The 22,920-nt window shown below is 37.5% G+C and overlaps 1 protein-coding gene across 1 annotated transcript; it reads left to right on the forward strand.

The window, feature by feature from the left end:
• Positions 1–19,431: 19,431 nt before the first annotated feature.
• On the forward strand, positions 19,432–20,813 carry LOC115989956 (LOB domain-containing protein 15). The gene is made up of 3 exons (XM_031113843.1): positions 19,432–19,682; positions 19,814–20,063; positions 20,144–20,813. Exons 1-3 carry the CDS (start codon positions 19,669–19,671, stop codon positions 20,585–20,587), a joined length of 708 nt encoding a protein of 235 aa, XP_030969703.1. The 5' UTR covers positions 19,432–19,668; the 3' UTR covers positions 20,588–20,813.
• The last annotated feature ends 2,107 nt before the right edge of the window (positions 20,814–22,920 follow it).

The following is a 22,920-nucleotide window of genomic DNA, read 5'->3' on the forward strand; positions in this document are numbered from 1 at the left end:
ACATGTGGATAATGAATCAATTCCACACTCATTCACAAAAGAAACAAAACCCAGCAAAAAAATTCATCAAATCCGGTCAAATTGAGATTGCGCGGCGGAGGAGAAGGTGAGATCGCGCAGAGGCGAGATCGAGCGGAGGCAAGATTAGAGAGGAGGCGAGATCGGAGGCGAGATCGAGCAACGAGATCGAGCAACGCGGTGCTGCGATCGACGAGCGGCACGGTACTGCGATCGACGAGCGGCGCGGTGCGATCGTCGAACTGGAGCTTCGTCTGTGGTCGCCGGCGAAGTCTCTTTTTCCTCTCTCTCTTCGATCTGGGCTCTCTCTTCTCTCTCTTTCCAGAAATACTTTGAAGTGAAAATGAAAGTGTAAAATGATTCTCGTAGTCAAAGCCTTCTTTTTTCGGTCAACGGAAATCAATTTCCAGAAAATTCTATTTTCTGGACCAACCAAACACCCGCATTTCCGGAAAAGCATTTTCGAAAGTGATTTTCACCCAAAACAAACACACCCTAAATGGCATTCCATTCATATTTCCTCCACCACTATTATATAAACCCTCCCTCTTCTTCATTTCAAAGCAGAGAACAAAAAAAAAACTCTCTCTCTTCTCTTCTCTTGAGTTTTAGTGAAATTGAGTAGTTTTGTCATATCTTGGTCTTCCTGAGACTCAAGGTATTGAGTGAGACTCACTCTCACTCTCCCTCTCCTTATTCTTCTTTTCCTCCACCCTTAAGACCTGCATCAAGAGTCTCTTCCTCCACCATATGGATCTTACATGAAGATATAATTTCCTTCCCTAACTATTTTTTTGTGTTGCCATGATGAGAATTTAGGATTAAAGCACGATAGTAATTATTTAAATTCTCTTGAATATGTTCGAATGTTTTTAAATGTTCTTATGTGTTCTTCATATGTTCTTGGTTGTTCATCACATGTTCATGCATAAACACTAGTTTTGATCTTAAATCCACATCAAAAATATGAAAAACATGTTTGTTTCATAATTCTTTCAAATCCTTGAATCTAGGATATCATCATATACACACATTCACTAGAATTTATTTTTCAATCCAAATGCAATCCTTAATAAATTGAATTAGGGTTCATCACATGCACATACATTAAATTCAACATGCAAATTGATTGACATATTGGATGATATGATATGAATGTTGGCCATCATAGTCTAGAAGACCGGTTTCATCGGGTAAGATGGGTGCCTAACACCTTCCCACCTTATAACATAGCCTCCGAGCTTAGATCAAGGGGTAGTAGATCCAATGCTTATCTATGTAATTTTTCAATTTCTAGATTGTAACTAGGAAACAAAGTCATGTACTTTATCTTAGATTGTACCTAGGACCAAAACCATGTAATTTCCTATGTTCAATGTAAATTCAATTTCAAATTAATAAAATGAGGAATTTTTCAATTATGGTTTTCTTATTTTTCCAATAACTAAATAAGTGGCGACTCCATTATAAAACCCTTAATCTAAAGGGAAAAATATAACTAGTTGAATCTCCATTTTAAGAGGCAATAACACGACTCCACCCATTCACGTGGGTTTAGCCCAACATCTTATAAAAAGGGGTCGGGGGTGCGGTCTCTCACAATACAAGTAGCTATTACAATTGTCATTCCATTAAACAAGATAATAAGCTACCTACTATCTCAAAGTGATTGTCACTACAATCTTTCACAGTGACTAAACTACAATTCACCTATTCTCAATACAAGTTCTTTCCTTGGCCTTTTGCTTTCACTAGAGAAACTAAAATGATCACCACAATCTTCCTTGGCCTTTTATCTTCTAAATCAACAATCTTCATCTAAGGTGCATTATTATCCTTCTCTTTCAATTTTGTTTTTTGCTTGGGTTGTTATTTGTCCACGATGTCTTCAAGATTGCAAGAAATTGGCGTTTACATTTCACCTTATGATCGTTGCCATAATTCAACCTTCTAAAACTACTTGAAGAACTTCCCACTTGACATATCCTACAATATACAATATTGCATAGTAAGTTTTTACAACTTTGAATAATATAATGAACCTCATTCACACAATTTTTAATGATATTGTTAACCACGCTCATAGACTTTGAAGTAAGCTAAACAACTTAGAACAATAGACAAAATTGTAGAATGAATCATATAAAAGGATAGTTGTTTCAATAGCTTTGCAGAAGTAGCATTTATGGCTAAGCAGTAAGATTGTGCCTTGATGAATAAAATAAACAAGGAATAAAGAAAAATATACTAAAAAGGTCTTACCTAAAAGAACTCACACTGAAGTCAAGTGGCTAATACTAAACATGGGAGCAGCTCTTTGGTAAATGACATCCAAATTTTAATGTGTCATTTTCAATGTCTGTCACGCCTCCCTAGGGGATGGTCATACCCGTTGCTATATCCTTCTTGCGATATGGACTGTAAATGACTTTAAGCCGACGATGACAACCAAAATTTTTAACAACTTAAGGGACCGTTACCAAATCCCTAATAACATTCCAATCCGTCTACTTGGGAAGTATGAAAAGTGCTAATCTGGGAAGATCGCGGACGTCGACATGTATGATGCCATGTTCGCGGCAGGATTAAGATTGCCTTTGATAGCGCTACACCACCAGTTGGCCATTTTCCTAGGTCTGTTTGTTAGCCAAATTGCCCCAAACACTTGGAGAACATTCATAGGGGCTGAGATCCTTTGGGGTTGTCTTAGTGGGGGGAATTGTCAGCTTACACTGGACGAGTTCTTTTGGTGCTACAGACCCCAACATATATCCTCATCTCAGGGGATATACCATTTTGCAACGAGGAAGAAGACTCTTAGACTAGTGTCTGACATGCCCGACTCCAATAGAAATTGGAAGGACATATACTTTTTTGTTCAAGGGACGGACTGGGTCTGCTATCGGGAAGAGTGGGTGACGATGCCTCACGATTTTGACAATACTTGGGGTATCGTCAAGGATTCAGGTCTAGTACCATCTGTATTTTCGTTTCTTCTTTATTTATTTTTCAAGTGTCTAACGTCGTTTGCTTTTGATTCCATCAACTAGCGTTCATTCATGCATAACCGATGAGCAGGAGGCTTTTGACCGTCAGGTGCTCGAGATCCCCTTGGACAAGCGGAAGTGCAGGGACTTGATTACCCTTGACATGTTGCACGCCTACTGTAGTGGTCCTGAGCCGACGGCTGCAGCTCGTAGACTGAACACTTATTCTCGTCGGCGTAAGTTCTTTCATCTTAGCTTTTTCCTTATGTCTGCTTCATACTCATGCTTGTTTGCATAACATTTGTCTTTTACCCTTTATAGAAATGGAGGCAGCTAAGTAAAGGGTTTTAGTAAAGGCATCAGCTGCGGTACGCAAACAAAAGTTGAAAGAGGGGACCTCCTTGTCAACTCCCAAAGGTGTCACCAAAGGGTCATCCAAGCAAAAGAGCAAGGGAAAGGATGACCGTCCACTAAAGAAAGGACCGGCCCTCCCTGCAGGTGACAAGCCAAAGAAGTCATCACCTCCCAAACCTAGCCATGGGGTTGGCAAAGGTTTGATGACGGCGACTGGTCCCTTCACTCAGGGAACTGTCCATCGTCTTCTCTCTTACAAGAAACATGCCGTTGAGTCAATCATCAAGGACATGGATTTGGATCCTTATGCTGAGTAGACGACAAAAGAGTTGGGGGCGTCGGGTCTTTTTGACCTTTTTATTTATTTATTTATTTAATTTTTGTTCATTAGTTGACGATTCTTTTGTTTTTTGGCACTGGTGCGTATGAAGGCGCTTCAGGATAGAAGTGTCACTTAGGAAGGGATGATTAGCAGGCTTCGTAAGCGTAATAAGACCTTAACCAACGAGCAAGAGCAATATAAGGGGGCTCTTTGTACGTCTAATAAGGAGGTGATGGCTTTAACTGAAAAGCTGAAGAAGGAAGCCCATCTCCGAGAGAAGGTGCAAGAGGAAAAAAATGAATTTGGAGGTAGAGCTGATGGCTATTTGTGGGCAGGTCGAGATAGCCAGGGCTGACGCCATAACAAAGTTCAAGGCTTCCCAACCTTTCATTGACGCCTGCACTGTCTACTATGGTGACGAGTTTGAGGATTTCTTGAAGCAGGTTAAGTCCGTTTACCCAAACTTGGATTTATCCAAGGTCACCATGGACAACCCTCTACCAACGACCCCTGCAGGTGGCAACACCGTCAGTGAGGAGACCGATGACTCTACTCGGTCAGAGCGGGATCCAAAAGATGACGGTGTGGTCCTTGCTCAACCTGCAGTTTAAGGGCCCGTCGCTCCTTTGGCTCCGTCTTTTATTGATCCTCCTCTTAGTGACATCGGGAACCCTTCCGCCCAAGATGCCCAAAACCCTCCTGCTGAAGATAATGAGAACACCTAGAACCTCCCAGCTTAGTTTTTATTTTTTATTTTTCTTGTATCTAATTTTCAAACAATATTAAGTGCCCTTCTATTTTTGGGCCTTGTTTTTAAACACTTCACTTTATTTATGGTGTATTTTTATTATTTTATATCTGTCACTTTTAGTATATTTTTCCTATGTGTTGGTCTTTATTCTGAGATATGCGTTTGTCCATCTGGTTCTGTGCATACATGTTAGGATGTACTTGTCTCCCAAATGACTTGGTGGGTATCTAGAATGAATTCGTCTACTTTGGTGGACCTGTCCACCCATAGGCTTAACAATGAACTCGTCCTGTTTGAGGACCTAATAATAAACTCATCCACTTATGGACTTAATGATTTCAAAGCTTCCCTATGGGATGAACTCGTTCATTTTGTAGACTTAATAATAGACTCGTCCACTTGTGGACTTTAATAATAGACTCGTCCACTTGTGGACTTTAATAATTTCAAGACATCCCTATGGGATGAGCTCGTCCACTTGTGGACTTAATAATAAACTCCTCCACTTGTGGACTTTAATAATAAACTCGTCCACTTGTGGACTAATAATAAATTCGTCCACTTGTGGACTTAATAATAAATTCGTCCACTTGTGGACTTAATAATAAACTTGTCGACTTGTGGACTTAATAATTTCAAAGCATTTCCATGGGATGAACTCGTCCACTTGTGGACTTTAATAATAAAGTCGTTCACTTGTGGACTTAATAATAAACTCATCCATTTGTGGACTTGATAATTTCAAGGCATCTCCATGGGATGAATTTGTCCACTTGCGGACTTGGTTTTTTAGAAATGTACACATACACATGTAATATCTAAATAACTCTTCTTATTGTGATAAATACATACATAAGTAAAAAGTTGTTCTTAAAAGGAATAAAAACCTGCCCTTTGGGCTTAGAAAGTACTGTAGATAAAAATTAACTAAAAAGAAATAAATTGGAAATGAGGAATGACACTCTTCATGCTGTCATCTACTAGTAGTATTTCCTGAGATGGTCGGTGTTCCATGGATGGTGCAACTTCTGTCCATCTAGGGTCTCTAGGTGGTAGGTGTCTTTTCTCTGCCATGAAGTGATTCTGTAGGGTCCCTCTTAATTAGGATCGAGCTTTCCCTGAGAGGGATCTCTAGTGGCGCTTGTCACCTTCCTCAAGACGAGGTCTCCAACTTTGAAGTCTTTGTATCTGACTCTGGAGTTGTAGTGCTTAGCCATGAGGTCTTGGCATCGTGCTAGTCTTTGTTCAACTGTCGCTCTGACTTCGCCCACAAGGTCAAGCTGTAGACACATGGCCTCATCATTCCTTCTTTCATCATGATTGTCCACCCTATAGCTTGTGAGTCCGACCTCAACTGGGATAACTACCTCACTTCCGTATGCTAGTCGAAACGGTGTCTCTCCTGTAGGTGTTCTGGCTATTATCCTGTATGCCTATAGTACGCTTGGCAACTCTTCTAGCTATATACCTTTTGCTCCCTCAAGCCGAGTCTTAATGATTTTAAGCAAGGATTGGTTCGTGACCTTTACTTGTCCATTGGCCTGAGGGTGGGCGGGGGAGGAGTAGTGGTTCTTGATCCCCAATTGTGAGCAAAAGTCCCTGAAAGTGTCGTTGTCGAACTGCTTCCTGTTATCTGAGACCAAGACTCTAGGGATCCCGTATCTGCAGATGATGTTCCTCCAGACAAAGTTTTGTACGTTCTTTTCTGTAATGCTGGCCAGGGCTTCAGCTTCTACTCATCTGGTGAAGTAGTCTATGTTGACTATTAGAAACTTCAGCTATCTCATTGCTATTGGGAATGGGCCCATGATGTCTAATCCCCATTGAGCGAAAGGCCATGGGGCCGTTATTGGGGTAAGCTCTTTTTTGGCTATCTAATGACGTTGCCGAACCCTTGGCATTTGTCGCAGGCTTTGACATAGGCCTGAGCATCCTTTTGCATAGTAAACTAGTAGTATCTAGCTCGAATCAGTTTGTGCACCAAAAGCCTGCGACCCTGAGTGGTTCCCGCAGACCTCTTTATGGACTTCTCTCATGACATAGTCTGCTTCTTCGGGGCTTAAGCACCTTAGGTACGGGCAGGAGAAGCTTCTTTTATACAAGACGTCCTTTATCAAAATGAATCGCATCGCTTCGACCTTCAGCTTCCTTGCGGCCTCTTTACCATTGGGTAGCTTGCTGTTTTTTCAAGTAAGAAACTATTGGTGTCGTCTAGTCGCTTCCCGAGTCTATTTCCTACATGCCAACGTCATCTATAAATTGTGAGGGCTGGATGAAAGTACCTTACTGGGGATGAGCATGTGTTCTGCTGAGGTGGCTTTAGCAAGGCGATTAGCTTTCTCGTTCTCTTCCTTGAGAATCTGGATGAACTTAGCTTGCAGCTCGCCTATTCATCTCCTCACCTACTTTAGATACTTCTTCATCTTTTCCCTTTTGCATTTGAAATCACTGTTCACCTAACTGGTGACCACCTAGGAGTCACAATACACAATTACACTTGTTGCCCCCGCGGCATTAGTGAGATCCAGCCCTACTACTAAAACTTTGTACTCTGCTTCATTGTTTGTTATAGGGAAGTCGAGACGGACCATGCATTCGATCTTGTCCTCTTCTGGGGAATGGAGTACTACACCGGCTCCGCCAGCCTGTCTATTAGACGACCCATCCTGTGAACGCTCCACTAAGTGTATTCTTTTACCCCTTGGCCTTCCATATTGGTGAACTCTACAATGAAGTCAACGACTACTTATTCCTATTTGGCAATTCGTGGGCAGTATTGTACGTCAAATTTACTCAATTCTATTGCCCATAGCGCTATCAGTTTGGCGGCTTTAGGGTTACTCATTACTTGCTGTAGAGGCTTGTCAATTAGGACGAGCACAATGTGGGCCTGAAAATATGGCTTGAGCTTACGAGCTACGATAACTAAAGCGAAGGCGAGTTTCTCCATTGCCTTTCTTCCACACCTCGGAGTGCTCAACTAGTGTAGTTTATTGGCTTTTGCACCCTATCTTCTTCCTGGACTAAGGAAGTGTTGACGACAGCCCGGGATACAGTTAAGTAGAGGAATAATTCTTCCCCCAGTTTGGAAGGACTCAACAACGGTGGGGAAAAGAGGTAGGCCTTCAGATCCTTAAATGCTTGTTAACAGTCGGCTGCCCACTTAAAAGACTTCTTTAGCCTGTGGAAGAAACGTAGGCACTTGTCCGTTGCCCTTGATACGAACCTATTCAACGCGGCCACCTTGCCATTGAGGCTTTGTACTTCTTTCACGTTCCTTGGTGATGCCATTTCCATTATGGCCGGATCTTGTTTGGGTTGACTTTGATATCTATTTGAGACACTATGAACCCTAGGAACTTTCCAGCCGTCACCCTAAATGCACAGTTGCTTGGATTGAGCTTCATGTTGTAAGAGCGGAGGGTGTTGAAGGTCTCCCAGAGGTCTCCCAAATGATCGTCCTCCCTTCGGCTTTTTACTAGCATGTCATCTCCATAAACTTGGATGTTTGTTCCGATTTGATGTGCAAACATTTTGTTCATGAGCCTCTGATACGTTGCGCCCGCGTTCTAAGGACTAAACAGCATTACTTTGTGGCAAAAGAGGCCTTTGCTGGTGACGAACGAAGTCTTCTCCTGATCAGCTTTGTCTAGTTTTATTTGGTTGTAGTTAGAGAAAACATCCATGAAACTCAGCAATCGGTGTTGGGCCGTAGAGTCTACCAGGACGTCAACCCATGGGAGAGGGTAGCTATCCTTGGGGCATGCCTTATTCAAGTCTGTAAAGTCTACGCATATCCTCCACTTTTCGTTGGCTTTTTTTACCATTACCACGTTGGCCAGCCAGTCAGGGTAGTAAACTTCTCTAATGAAGTCTGCATCTTGCAACTCGCGGACTTCTTTTGCTATAGCTTGGTCTCGTTCTTGGGTGAACACTCACTTCTTCTGATGGATAGGGGGAAAAGTGGGTGACACATTTAACTTGTGCACTATGACTGAAGGGTCGATCTCGAGCATGTCTTCATGGATCTAGGCAAAGACGTCCTAGTTTTCTTTTAGAAACGTGGTAAGTGGCTGACAGATTGGCGGACTAGCGAGAGTGCTGATTCTAGTTGTTCGCTCGGTCCTCGAGTTATCGAGAGGTATCTCTACCAACCCCTTGATAGGCTCTGCAACTGTCTGCTGTTCTTTTATGCTCATGGTCTATAAATGGTCGTCTATTTCTAGCATTGCTATGTAGCACTTGCGTGCTACCACTTAGTTCCTGCATACCTCTCCCACTCCATACTCAGTGGGGAATTTAATCATCAGATGGTAGGTCGAAGTCACGGCCTTCTATGAGTTGAGGGTAGGTCGACCTAGGATGACATTGTAGGCAGATGAGCAGTTGATAACAAGGAATGTAACATCTTTAGTGATCTGCTGAGGGTAATCACCAATCGTTACGGGTAATGTGACCGCGCCGAGGGGTATACTCTTGTTCCTCTGAACCCCATGAGTGGGGCGTTGGTCGGAACTAACCGTTCTTTCTCAATTCTTATTTGCTGGAACGCCGGGTAATAGAGGATGTCAGCAAAGCTCCCATTGTCAACTAAGAATCGATGAGTGTTGTAGTCCCCTACCTGTATGCTAATAACGAGTACATCGTCGTGTGGGTGGTAGAGACGTCGAGCATCTTCCTTCATGAACCAGATTACGCGGTTGTCGATTCGTGCCATCTTGGAGATGAAGCCTGTCAGCTGGACATTCTGCACCATCTATAGGTAGGTTTTGCGTGCCTTCCTGGACGAACTGGAAGCTGTGGTTCCCTCTAAGATCATCCTTATTTCTCCTAGGAGGGCCTAGGACACTCGTTTTCCCTTTGGGCAGCCTGCTTTTATGGTGGGTCCGTCCTTTCCTTGTTGACAAACCTTTGCAACTTTCCTTGTTTGATAAGAGCTTCTATCTACTGCTTTAAGTCGTAGCAGTCGGACGTATCATGACTGTGATCATGGTGAAAACGGCAGTACTTGTCTTTGGACCTCTTACTAGGATCTCCTTTCAGCTTTCCAAGAAATGTCAAGGCTCTTTTGTCCTTGATCTGCATCAAGACTGGGTCGATTGAGGTAGTTAGTAGAGTGAAGATTGTAAACTTCCTAGTGGGGGGTTTGGAGTGCCTGTCCTCACGTCGATCTCTGGTCCTAGCCATCTTCCACCTCCTATCTTGCCATGTGTCCTCTTGTCCTTCCCTCTTCTTAGGCTTTTCTTCTCAGGCCAACAGTGCGTCTTCTGCGTTCATGTACTAAGTAGCCTTATAAAGTACATCCAACATGGTTTTTGGGTCGTTCTTGTATAAGGAAAATAGAAACTTCCCTTTCCGTAACCCATTGGTAAATGCTTTCATTAGTATCTTGTCATCAGCTTCATCGATCGAGAGGGCCTCCTTGTTAAAGCAAGTTATGTAGGACCTTAGCGTCTCATCCTCCTGTTGTTTGATGTTTATCAGACATGCAGTGGACTTCTTATACTTGTGCCCTCCATTAAAGTGCAAGACGAATTATGCGCTCAACTCCTTGAAGGTGCTGATGGAGTTTAGCGTCAGTCTGCTAAACCAGACCCTTGTAAAACCCTTCAGCGTAGTTGGAATGGCCTAGCACATGATCTCATCTGCTACACCTTGCAAGTGCATTAAGGTTTTGAAAGACTCCAAGTGATTTAAGGGATCCTTAGATCCTTCGTAGGCCTCTACTTGTGGCATGCGGAACTTCGGCGGAAGGGGAAATAAAGTGACGGATGCAGTGAAAGGTGAATCCGTCCGATTGACTAATTCATCGAGGTCGTTAGACACCTGTCCCTTGAGGGCGTTCATTGTGAAATCCATCCATTCCTTCATTTTCTGCATCTCTGCAGTCATATATGGTGGAGCCGTATCTATGGCAAATGGATGGCTTGTATCTTGTCACTCTTGTCTGCTTAGGGCATTGCTGCCCTCTGGCCCTTCTTGGTCCCTTCTCTTAGCACTAGTACCTTCTTGGTCCTCCTCTTGTGTGTTAAGCCTTGCGTTCTTTTGGCGTAGTTGCTCTTCAAGGTCATGGTTTTGCTTGGTGAGATGTTCCATGGCCACAACGAGAGTCAAAACCTGTCTCTCGAGGGTAGTGGTACGTAGTTCGTCTCCTTGATTATTGTTGGTGGTTGCCATCAAGCGAGAAAGTACCATGCAACTCTTTGTCTGGGAAGCGATAGTATGGCTTACAAGTTGACTTTCCCACAGACGGCGCCAACTGGTAATGCCAAAAATCTTCAGTGAGTCGCACGGTCCTCACATGCTCTAGACAGAACTTGTGAAACAGAAACAAAAAAGACTTCGCAGAGAATACCAGTGTGGTACCGACCAAATACCTTCCGAAGGTTAAGTTAGAAAACTTTCACAACTCGTGCCAGAGCTGAGGTAAATTATGCGTACCTTGATTTGTGAGGGCTTTGGGGTTTTTATAGTAGCGTGGAGTTGACATCAATTTCTTGGCAGAGAGGGTCTTTCCTTGTAGGGAAGATCCTCATTAATACGCGTATTTTGTAAGATCTTTTCCTTGTAAGAATCCTCTTGATTAGAGTTAACCGTGGAGTGCAAGATGTTTCCTTATATATACATTTGTGGAGGCCAAGCAAGGCCATGCTAGACCCGTCAAAGGCCTCTTTCTCCCCGTTAATTTCTTTGTCATCTCATACAGATGTCGTCGAGCGTTGAGATGGAGTCGTTAGCTTATGATATCATTATTTTTGTTTCTCTAAATGCACAACAAAAGCTAATGGGTTCATTAGGACCATCGGCTTCCTCATACATGGATGAGTTTATCCTTCTTCCAAAATTACCCTTATCACTTCCAAAACACAGAAAGTCAGAAACACAATGATTTAACTTAGTTGCGAGTTTATCCAATTTAACACTTGTTTTTGTGTTAAAACAAAATGTTGTAGGGTTGTATTTTAATTAAGTTTGGCTTGTGTATTGAGTTGAGTGAAAAACTAGATGATCGAATTCAAGTTTTAGAAAATTCATTCAAGCGAAACTATTATTGCTCGAGAGAAAATTAGACAAAAAGATTACAAGATCCTCACTCAATTGAAACTCAAATTGTAAATTCTTTTGACACTTGTTTGATTGAAATTACGTAAATAGTAAACTGAATTTGTTGTATTGCTTGTTTAATCTAATTTTCTCTATATGAACTATCCCTTGTTAGTTGTTACAAAGAGAGAGTGAGAGGTGCCATACAGGTGTAGACTAAAAGCTAAAGCTTCTTGAACCTAAAGAGTTCTAAATTTTTCTCTATTAGATTTTGCCTCAAATTCCTAATTTGCATTGATTTGAGTTTTCTTCGTTTGAATTGAAAAACTATTCCTTGTCCACTAAGGAAAAGTAACCATTGTCCACCAAAGAAAATATTCCTTATCTACCAAGAAAGGTATTCATTGTCCACCATGGAATATGTAATTATGTATTGTAGTTTTCTAAATAAACAATACCACAAAAGCAAGGACGGACATAGGTGGGGGCCCAAGGGGGCTTCCCCTCCACCCCCACCGGGACCAAAATTTTTTTTTTTCTTTTTTTATAGTTATTATATATTTTATTTTTGTAGTTGGGTCCCCCTTCCAAAACCTTAGGGCCCCCTTCCAAAACCAACTTTAATAGCAACTATCCAATCCAAAAACTTAAAAAAAACAATAAAAACATTCACAATGGTGATTGTATTTTAGCACAAAAAAAAAAAAAAAAACTATTTTACCACTAAAAAACCAAAAAAACATGTATTATTGGAGAAGCTAAAGCTAAAATTTTGCAACTACAGTAAACTGGTATAAATACCAGTTGACTGTAACCAGTTGATAAAAATAAAATACAATATTTTATTAAGATTATATCTCTTCCTTCAATTAAAAACTCAAATTCTCTTTCTTCCTTTATTATTTTAACGAGTTGTTTATATTATTTTAAATGAAAGTGATAAATAAAAAATAGAACATTTGATATTAGATGTATTGTAAAGTGAGGTGATAAAATAGATAAAGTAATTTTTTGAGGTGTTAAAAGCTAAAATTTTTAGTAATACCATTGTGAATGCTTTAATTTCAACAAAGAAAAAACAATCCTAGCCAGCCTAGTATTAAAAAAAAAAAAAACATTATTTTGTTTTTGTTGATAAATGATTGTATCTTAATGTGTTTAGAAACAACGATTTTGTGTATTTATAATTTTTTAATACAATATAGATGCCTATTTGGAGTGTTTTTTTATTTATTTTTTACTCCAGCCCCCGCTAACTTAAAATCTTGGATCTGTCTCTGCACAAAAGGTTTGGTCACTTTGGACCAAAGGTCCCCCCACTTGGGGAGAGAGACTTTGGATTAGTTTGAAAGAACCTTAGAGAGATTTTATTCTTTATTCTCTGTATTTGTGAAAGAACACTATTTGGGTATATTGGGGTTTTGGGTTATACGAGAGTGCCATTACACCATCTTTGTTATTTGTGAGTGCTCCTTTGAGTATGTAAACTCTAATCTAGTGACTTCACCCTCTACTACTAGTAGATGTAGGTTATTACTAAACCACATATATAATTCTTCATTCTTATAATTATTTAGTTTGAAGATCTTTCTAAAATCCAAAATATTTACACCATCTTTGTTATTTATGAGTGCTCCTTTGAGTGTGTAAACTATTTGATCTAGTGAATTCATCCTCTACTACTAGTAGACATAGGCTATTGTGTTAAACCATATAATTTTTCGTAATTATAATTACTTATTTTTAAGATCTTTCTAAAACCCAAAATATTTTCACAATCAATTTTGAAATTTTTTGCTTCTTATATTTTACAACACTCTCCTTGAAGTGTTTCTCATTGTGAGAAGTTTTTAAAGTCTTTTTTTGAAAATTCCTCACCGTAAGCCTTAACTGTGAGGTTGAAAGTTTAAAACACCATAAGTGTTGTTCATGCAAACCATATCAAACTTAAGCCTTTGCCAATGAGTTAATTAATTGATGGAAATCCACTAAGGAGTTATATTTAGAGTACTAGAATTTCAGGTTATTGCGGATGAGTTTGTTGAGCTTACAAAGAGAGTTTATGATTGCAAAGGTTTTGTAAATATATGCTATTATAATTATTTTTTCTATAGTGAATTTTCTTTGAAGTTGGATCCCCTGAGTGGTTTTCCTTTGAATGGTTTTTCACTTGATTTCCACTTTGTTACTAAAATCTTTGTGATGATTTTACTATTTTAATTCTTATTGCTCTTAAATTTGGTAATTTGTAACTTTGGTTAGTAAATCCATTTGTTCTATCTTTTGGAATCAATAAGTATTTGTTCCATCAATCAATTAATCCGCAGTTTAAGTACTTCATCAGGGTTTGAATTAGAATTTTTCAAAATTCGATCTCCATATAAACATATTTTAATTGAGAAATATGAAAGTTTATTGAAATGTCAATTTATGATGATATCTCCGTTGGGATAACTTTATTGATATTGCAATTGAGGTGTTAATATTAAATATGGGGAAATCACTTAAACCATAAATTTTTTTTAAAAAAAATATTTGGGTCTAAATGTGTTCGTAAATTAATTAATTTTATATGAGACGTGTAACCTACAACATCCAAAAGGGACATGAAGCTTGTTGAAATTGCTATTTGCATTTATTTTTCTTTTTAAAAAAGACCTGTTTGTAACTTAAAAGCGATTTGTCGTGCAGCCCTTTATCAAATGCTAGTGGGGAAAAAATAAATAACACATTAATTAAGGAAAGCATTAATCTCTGCCCCTCATAGCCACAAATTAAGGTTGCGTTTGAATAGATTATATTTGCCAGCTTATTTTATTATCTAGTTTATTTTTACTATTATTTATAGATTCTATTATACTTTTTAATATTATTCATGAATCTCACCGTACTATTTCAACTAAATTTTACTTTTATTTACCATACTTTCAATAAAAAGTTTTTAATTTTAACAAAATAATAAATCCCAAACAATCCTTAATTGTTGGTCAATTCCTTTAATTCTTGCTTTCACATCCAGCAGTTTTGGTCACCTAGGGACCCATCTGAGCCTCCAATAGATAAGGAGAAAGGGGGGGAGAGAGAGAGAGGTCCTCCAATGTATAGGGAGAAAGAGAGAGAAAGGAAAACTAATCACCCAGAAAATGCCAAATCAGTTTGGACTTGGTATGTTTGCGTAGGTCATTTTGCAAGTTGCTACTTTGGCATCTAATCGTATCAACCAACGTACAAGAGCCTTAATTGTCGGAATACGATAATAATAATATAGAATTATGTGCCTAGCTACCATATAATATTTTATGCATTAATTAATTCTCAGAAGAACTAGGACTTTTCTTTTGTACACAAAACGGCTTTAGGTTTCGCTTTTGGCCTCCATTGACTGTTAGATATCAGAAAGAATATTTGTTAGTACTTAGCAGGAATTTATAATTGCCTGAGTTAGTTTGTAAAAGCGTATGATAAGTTATAATGCTTGGAAACATCAGGTTTTTTAATTTAATTAGCCCATCACATGAGATGATGATTTTACCTAGGGCTTTGAGGGGATGCTCTTTGTTATTATGATTAGGCGAAACCAAGACTGTTTTAGTAAAAATGTTAAGTTAAAAATGATTAGGTTATAGATAAGGGTGCAAAGGGTGCTACTTTTTAGCCCTAAAATACGGGTCAAACAAGAGTCCTCTCTCTCTCTCTCTTGGGGTTGGGGGGAAGAACAATAACATAATTGATGGGTCTATCTCCTTGCATTTTAAGCTAGTTTATTATTAGTTTAAGGAAGATCCCTCCAAATATACCCTTTTTAGGTTTCCCTCCTTTTCTTCACCTACCAAGATATATACTACAAAGTCTAAAACTCACAAAGACAGTACCTGCCTTGTTAAGCTTATAGGCTTCAACTTCATCAACTTGGCCTTCACCTGTAAAGCACATCACAACGCCGTTTCTTTGAAGCAATTTGAAACAAATAGGCAAAACCCACAGCAAAGATCTTTGGACCTATGACTGGTAATTTCCAGTCTAAAGACAGAAAAAGGGAAAAGTAACATTTGAAAGAGTGCGCCGCGTGAACTGAATGCTAGAAGCAGGGTAATTATTTTATGTCTCTTTTCTATACAACAAAGCTTGTTAGTTGTCGGTACATAATGAATCAATGACTATGTTGCGTCAAAAGTCAAACATGCATGTAGACTAACTGAGACAAAGTCAGAAAACTAGAACACATGGATATTGACGGTCTATAATTAACCATTTATCCTCATTAACTTGCTTCTCTAACGGGCTCATGAGTAGTTCAGCATATTTTCATATTGGAACAATTTTAGTATCCAAGATGTTTACTTAATTTGAATGATTAAACAACTCAAAGTTTCCTTCTATTTGCATTATATATAATTAAGACAATAATTCTGTGTCCATGAGAGAGAGATGTAGTAATTAACGTTTATACACAAGGTAGGCTAGTTAATATGATTTGTTTATATCACACTATTACTTGGAGGGAAAAAACTTTGAGGCTAGTGTTAGGTCCAATAGACTAGGTGTTCGCAACCGATGACACACAAAAAAAAAAGAAAAAAAAACAAAAGAAAAGGGTTTTGAGTCTAGTTAAAGATTTGTTGAAGATTTGCTGAAGAAAACCAAGAATCTATCAATTCGACTACAAGCTTGACCGATTGAGATTAGTTCAACTCCAATTCGATTGCAAGTTCGACTAATCAAGAATCACATATTGATTTTTCAAATTTGATGTGATTTATAAAGTCTGTTGTATATACGAGCTTTTGTAACCGTAATGGAGAGTGTATATAAAAGTCCATTAAGCAAGACTTAAGAGGTTTTAGAGAGGCAGAAACCCAAAAATTTTAAGAGAATAGATCCAAGCCTCTGTCTATTCAACCAATGAGAGCTTTAGAGCATATAGAGAAAAATTAACATGGTGTTGATGCTACCATAGTGCAAATCTTGTTTGAAGCCACAGAGAAATCCATTCTACAACAGTTGTTGGTCTAAACCATCAAATGGATTTCTTGTACTCACAAACAAGGAAGTTTGTGTGTAATCAACTAACCACAATTGCTGATTAATACCTTCGAGAGGAGATTTCAAAGTCACAAATAGGGAGTTTGTATGCAATAGTCCATTATTGAAGAGTCTATGGATTCGAAGCTACTTGCAATTATGACCAGTAAGTACTACATAAGGTAGATATAGATTTAGGGTTAGGTCTGTTGTATAAACAATGATTCTGTTTAATTGATATGTTGTCTTGAAGATTGTTTATGTTAAATCATCTCTAGTTTTTTTTAATGAGAAACCACAATTTCACAAGTTTTCTAAGGTCATCATATTGCTATCTTTTGTTATGTCTACTGGATTTACTAATTTATTACTTTATTGGTAGTATATTTAATCTGTGACAATTAATTTAGAAATTAATCTAAATTCATAACTAGTTAAATATTTAAAGTTGATTAATTCCAATGTAAAATCAACTAAGGGGTTTAAAACACCTAATAACTAGGACTAATGGACCCTAATAAACAAGCTCCCTGGACACATCCGCATGTTAATCTTAATTCATTCCGTCAAATGACACTATTCACATGTAGGTTGGTATCTAAGCAAGGTCCTCTCAAACAAGGAGCATATGATACAGGACGATTGAACACCCATAGGGGCAAGGCCAAGGCATTATTGGTTGGGAATGCCTGGAGCTCGGTAACCGGGCTCCCTAACCTCAAAAGAAGCACATGAAAAATGTCACATATCCCGCTATGTCAACATTAATTGCCATAATTATGTGGGCATCCATTTTGCCTTAATTGCAACGAGACAAGTCGTCATCACGAGAAATTATTGTGTACTTTCGAAGTACTATAAATTCGTATTCCTTTCTCTCACATGAATGATGGGTCTCACTAATTAAATTTATGGTGAGACCCACCATTCATGTGAGAGGGGGGAGTACGAATTTATGGTACTCCGGGAGTACCTAATAATTTTTCGTCACTATATAGCTTTCAGGAGAGTAATTTAGGAACATGTCCTCTCGGAAAATTATTAGGTACTTTCGGAGTATCATAAATGCGTACTCCTCCCTCTTACATAAATGGTGGGTCCCACTATGAATTTAATTAATGGGACCCAACATTCATGTGAGAGGAGGGAGTACGCATTTATGGTACTCCGGAAGTACACAATAATTTCCCCTCAACCAATATGAGGGGATGAGGCATTGTCATGTCCTCTCAAAAAGCGAATTTGATAAATATCACACACACAATATATAAAGTACTAAATCTTAAGTTTGAAATAAACTCTCTAGTTTAAAAGCCTAACATAGATAATTTTGTTTTAATGAAAAAAAATACAATCATCTTAACGTTGGTGAATCTTCATTGTAGTTTAATAGGTTTAAATTTTGTTATTTTAGGAAATTAACTTTGACAATGCTAACAATTTAGTCATTTTGTCCATAGTTGCTTGAAAAATTCTGTTAACTCTCTTAATATGACACTATTTTACATCAAATTTTTAATGCTATAAATGTGAAATGACATAATTGTTTAGAGTTAATGATGTTTTTCAGATGACCATGTATAGAAAGACTCAAATGTCAATATTGTCAAAATTTAATCCTAGTGAACTAAAATGAAAATTTATCAAATTTATAGGGTGTAGATTATATATTTTATTTTTTACTTATACCACTTTTAATTAGTGGCCGTTTAGTGAATGTTGTAAGAGGAAACATCTAAATGATAAGATTTGGATGATTGACATGGACAAATGAACTATAATACTAGATACATCAATATCCTTAGTTCACTAGTTATTTTGTTAATGATGTTATATTCCTTAATACAAAAAGGTTTAAATTTTGTTATTTTAGTCTATTAACTTTAGCAATGCTATCAGTTTAGTCATTTGTCTGTAGTTGTTTGAAAAATGTTTTTAAGCTCTCTTAATATGACACTATTTTACATCAAATTTTTAATGCTACAAATGTGAAATGACATCATTTTTTTTTTATAGAGTTAATGATGTTATTCAAACTATATCTATTGTGGTGGTCTAATGGTATACCACAATATATCTCATGTACAGGGACAATTTAAAAAAGCGTCGCAATATGTGACATATAATGACAGTTTTTGAAACCATTGCAAAAAACTTGCCGCAATAGCTCATTTTTCTTGTAGTGTAATTTTTATAGAGTTAATGATGTTATTCAGATGGCTATGTATAGAAAGACTCAAATGTCAATATTGTCAAAGTTAACCGACTATAAATTGACAAAATTTAATCTTAGTGAACGAAAATGAAAATTTACCAAATTTATAGAGTGAAAATTATGTATTTTATTTTTTATTTTTACCACTTTTAATTAGTGGCCATCAAGTGAATGTTGTAAGAGGAAACATCTAAATGTATCTAGGGATAAGATTTGGATGATTGACATTGACAAAAGAACTGTAATACTAGTTACATCAATATCCTTAATTCTTAATTTTTTTAATAATTAATTTCTAATCTTTCCCTTCGTTCTACAGTTTTTTTCCTTTTAATTATGCATTACACAATGTCCACCAACATTATCAAAAGATTGTCTGCAATTTTTTCAACAAAAAACAAAGTCACAAAATTTGGAAAACAAATATGAGGCACCCAAACAATGAAAATTTTTTGCAGCCTATTATGACAATCATCAAAAGCAAGCTCAGTATTATCCAAATAAAAAACTTTAAGCAAGCTCAGACATTTAGGTCAGATGCTTGCTTTCAAAAGTCAAATACCCAAGATTCACACGTGGCATGTTATTGACAGAGCTCTCTCTCTCTTTCTCTCTCTCTCTCTCTCGCTCTCTCGCTAAATGACAAACCAAAGCTAATCTGTATCTCACTCAACAAAATCGGATCCTTGAACATAATCTAAGGATATTACCAATCGATAACAAAAAATCAGAATCTCTCTTCAACCTTTTCTCATGACTCTTTTGATTAGTTCTTTATATATATAAAATACATTGACCTACTACTTCCTCCAATTACCTTGCCTTATAAGCACTCCTTCCTTAGTCCTATACTTCTTTGTTTCTCCTTATTTTTTTGGTTACGTCTTCTCTTTGTTTCTTCTCTGTGAACACGCCTTTGCTCCATACAATTGACCAATTCTGGCATGCTTGATTAATGTCCAGAGACAGGTAAATATTATATCTAAGAAAGTTAAAAAACTTTACTTTTCTCTTGACTACAGGATGCTCAAGAAACTCAATATCTTGTGTATTATTCATCTTCATCTTCTATCTTAATTAATCATCTTGTTGTTAATTAGGGAGAGATTGGATGAGATAGCAAAAAAGATCAAAAGAGAGACAGATGCAACTTCTCAAATGGGTAGGAGGCATTTACTTGGTCCTTCTGGGACCTTGAACACTATCACACCTTGTGCTGCATGTAAGCTTTTGAGAAGAAGGTGTGCTGAAGAATGCCCTTTCTCCCCATATTTCTCTCCACATGAACCCCACAAATTTGCAGCTGTTCACAAAGTTTTTGGTGCAAGCAACGTCTCCAAGATGTTAATGGTATCCAAAATATCTCTAACAATTTACTTTAGCTTTTGATGAAATAGCTTCTGATTTTTTGTCCATTTTGGTTTATCTAGGAGGTGCCAGAGAGCCAAAGAGCTGATGCAGCAAATAGTCTGGTTTATGAAGCAAACTTGAGGCTGAGAGACCCAGTGTACGGGTGCATGGGTGCAATTTCTGCTTTGCAACAACAAATACATTCTTTACAAGCAGAACTTAATTCAGTAAGGACTGAGATATTGAAATACAAATATAGAGAAGCAACTAGTAACATCATTTCTTCAAGTCCTGCTGATTTAGTTCCTTTTGGGGCTGTTTCCATTGCTGCACCACAACGAACTCTTCGGCCTCCACCGCCGACACCTCCTCCTCCTCCACCACCACCTCCACCAGTCTTTTCATCTCCACCTATTGTTGTCACTTCTTTGTCTTCTTCGTCTTCTACTTCTTTCTATATACCACCAACAAGCACAACTAGTTACAGCTCCATTTTGAGTGGTAATGTCTCATATTTTAACTGAACTCATAGAATTTAGTCCTTATTTCTTCTTTTTTGGAAGAATAATCATGTTTAGTAGATTAGAATGACCATTTGATATATTAGGATTGATCTATTTGTTTTTCTCTTATTATTCCTTATGATTGAGAAGTTATTGAAAAATGTAAAGAAAACTTGGAGTCTATAATTGTCACTCCAATCCCCACCATACCCGTTATGCGATTCTTTTTCAGTTCTTCCTTTCTTGTTTGGAGGGGGTATAAAAGTTTCCAAAATTTTGTTCCTTTTGTTTGTTTTTTTAACATGAATCCCTTTCTATGGGATAATTTAATTTTATCATTTTATTCCAATACATGCTCCAGTAGTCTCTTCCATGGTTTCTTCATCAAAGGCACTGGCTGAAAATTAATAATAAGTTATAAAGCTTAGATCACAAAAGTGTCCTGTTGCATGATGAGCCATTTTGCTTTATTTTTGTTCATTTTCTCCAAGGAAGAAATTTAGAAATCTAGAAACTTTTGAGATTCAAAATACATCCCAAAAGAGGTGTGTCATCAGAGTCTGGATTGGCTAATTGGTCATCACATAAAGGCTGTAATTTCGGTAGGGTTCAGTGTGCACATGCAAAAACACAATCTTGCACAATTAGTCATTGACTAAATGCACGTGTGGGAAATATCTAAATTTGACTAAACCTTTAGTCCCTGTACATGTTAGTCTGTGCAATTGGAGATTTGAAGGACCTAATTAAAAGCTTACAAAGGAACTTCGGGGGACACAATTGAATCTCCCCATGTGAAGTTTGAAAACTTTATGCATTGAAATTATTAGTCATTATCAGTATTTACCCCAATTTGTAGTTTTAGCCTTTTTTTCTGAAAAAGGGGGTGGGGTTTTCAGTCTGTAGTTTGATACTGAAAAAGTCAGTGACCAGCATATACTATAGATTTGCATTTATTTTCTCCATGTAATAATCTTCGATCTGTTTTCCCATTTGTTTTCTTACACAAGCAAGTGTTAGGTTTTGTTTGGGTGGGCTTTGCTTTTTTTCCTTCTCCTCTTGGTATCAATTCACACTATAGCTTAGTAACGTAAAGAAACTTTAATATGACTAATATACGTCAGAATCTAAAACAAGTGCATGTATGAGGATCAACTCAACTTGCCTGATCAAAATGTGATGCCAAAAAGTCATTTGCCTAGTTTGAACTTCTACATATGCAACTCATGCAATTCAAAACTATCATAGCTTTATATCTACTAAGTGTGTATTTGCTTTGTTGGTTTGGCTTTTTTACTAATTTAATTGTTTAATTGCTGGAAGTGGATAAAACTACTGTTATAATAAGAAAAATTGAGATTTTAAAATTTTCTACATAAGCAAATAAGTTAAAGAAGCTTTTTATTTTTTATTTTTTTTTTAACTAAAACAAAAACTCAAAAAACGCAAACTTTGTTTGGAAAATGGAAACCATCAAGTTGTGTCACTATGAGGTAAATGATAGTGCATATATCACATGGCCCTTTACAGGACCTATAATCCATAAAGGTCATTCAAATAAACGTACTGTAAATAATTTTTCACTTTTCCACTTTTGCATATAAAGAGCAAGCATTTTTGAATCACGGATTAAAGAATGGGCAGGCTCTCAAGTACTCAAATTCAACTTTTTCTGAAGTACTAGCTCTGAATATGTCGTCCAACTAGGAAAACACTTTCTTAAGGGATTTTATTCTCCGGAATCAAAGAAAACAAGAACAAATAAATAAAAATGTTGAAAGCCGCTTTCCCACTTGATTAAGTTTTGGTGTTTATAAAACAATTCATTGAGCGGTCAATGACAATGCCAACAAGTTTTAAATTGTACGAATTATTAAGTTTTCTTGGCGTGTGGAGATAACTTCAGTGACAGAGGGAACCAAATTACGCACTAGATTTATTAAATATTCAACAACAAAAAAAATTGAATAATTGCGTGTATGTTATATAATCAATTTCAATTCCAGAGAGCCTATAGAATTATGGTGGAATTTGGTTTCACGTCACAATTGCTTGAAATACCCGCATCTAGGCTTGTCCTTACCATATTTCTTTAGTATAAAAGGTTGTATACATGAATGTGAACTACCTTTCTTTTGTCTCCACATAGCCTCATCTTTCAACGTATCTGCATTTTAACGTGTTCAGTAAAACTGGTCATTGGACACAAGTCGTTCTTAAAATTGAAAGCATTTTAGTATCCTCCAAAAAAAAAAAAAAAAAAAAAAGGTTTTGACTAATGTTGCATTAATGTGGGGTTGATTAAAATTTTACTGCCTATGAGCGTTCCTAGATACAATAATAATAATCTATTA

The sequence above is a fragment of the Quercus lobata genome, chromosome 1 (genome assembly GCF_001633185.2).
Source record: "Quercus lobata isolate SW786 chromosome 1, ValleyOak3.0 Primary Assembly, whole genome shotgun sequence".
In the NCBI taxonomy this organism is placed as follows: Eukaryota; Viridiplantae; Streptophyta; class Magnoliopsida; order Fagales; family Fagaceae; genus Quercus; species Quercus lobata.

What these genes read in the sequence shown, in the direction of transcription:
- LOC115989956 (XM_031113843.1), top strand. An exon ending in ACGTCTCCAAGATGTTAATG is followed by an intron (nt 20,064 to 20,143) that starts GTATCCAAAATA and finishes TGGTTTATCTAG; the next exon opens with GAGGTGCCAGAGAGCCAAAG.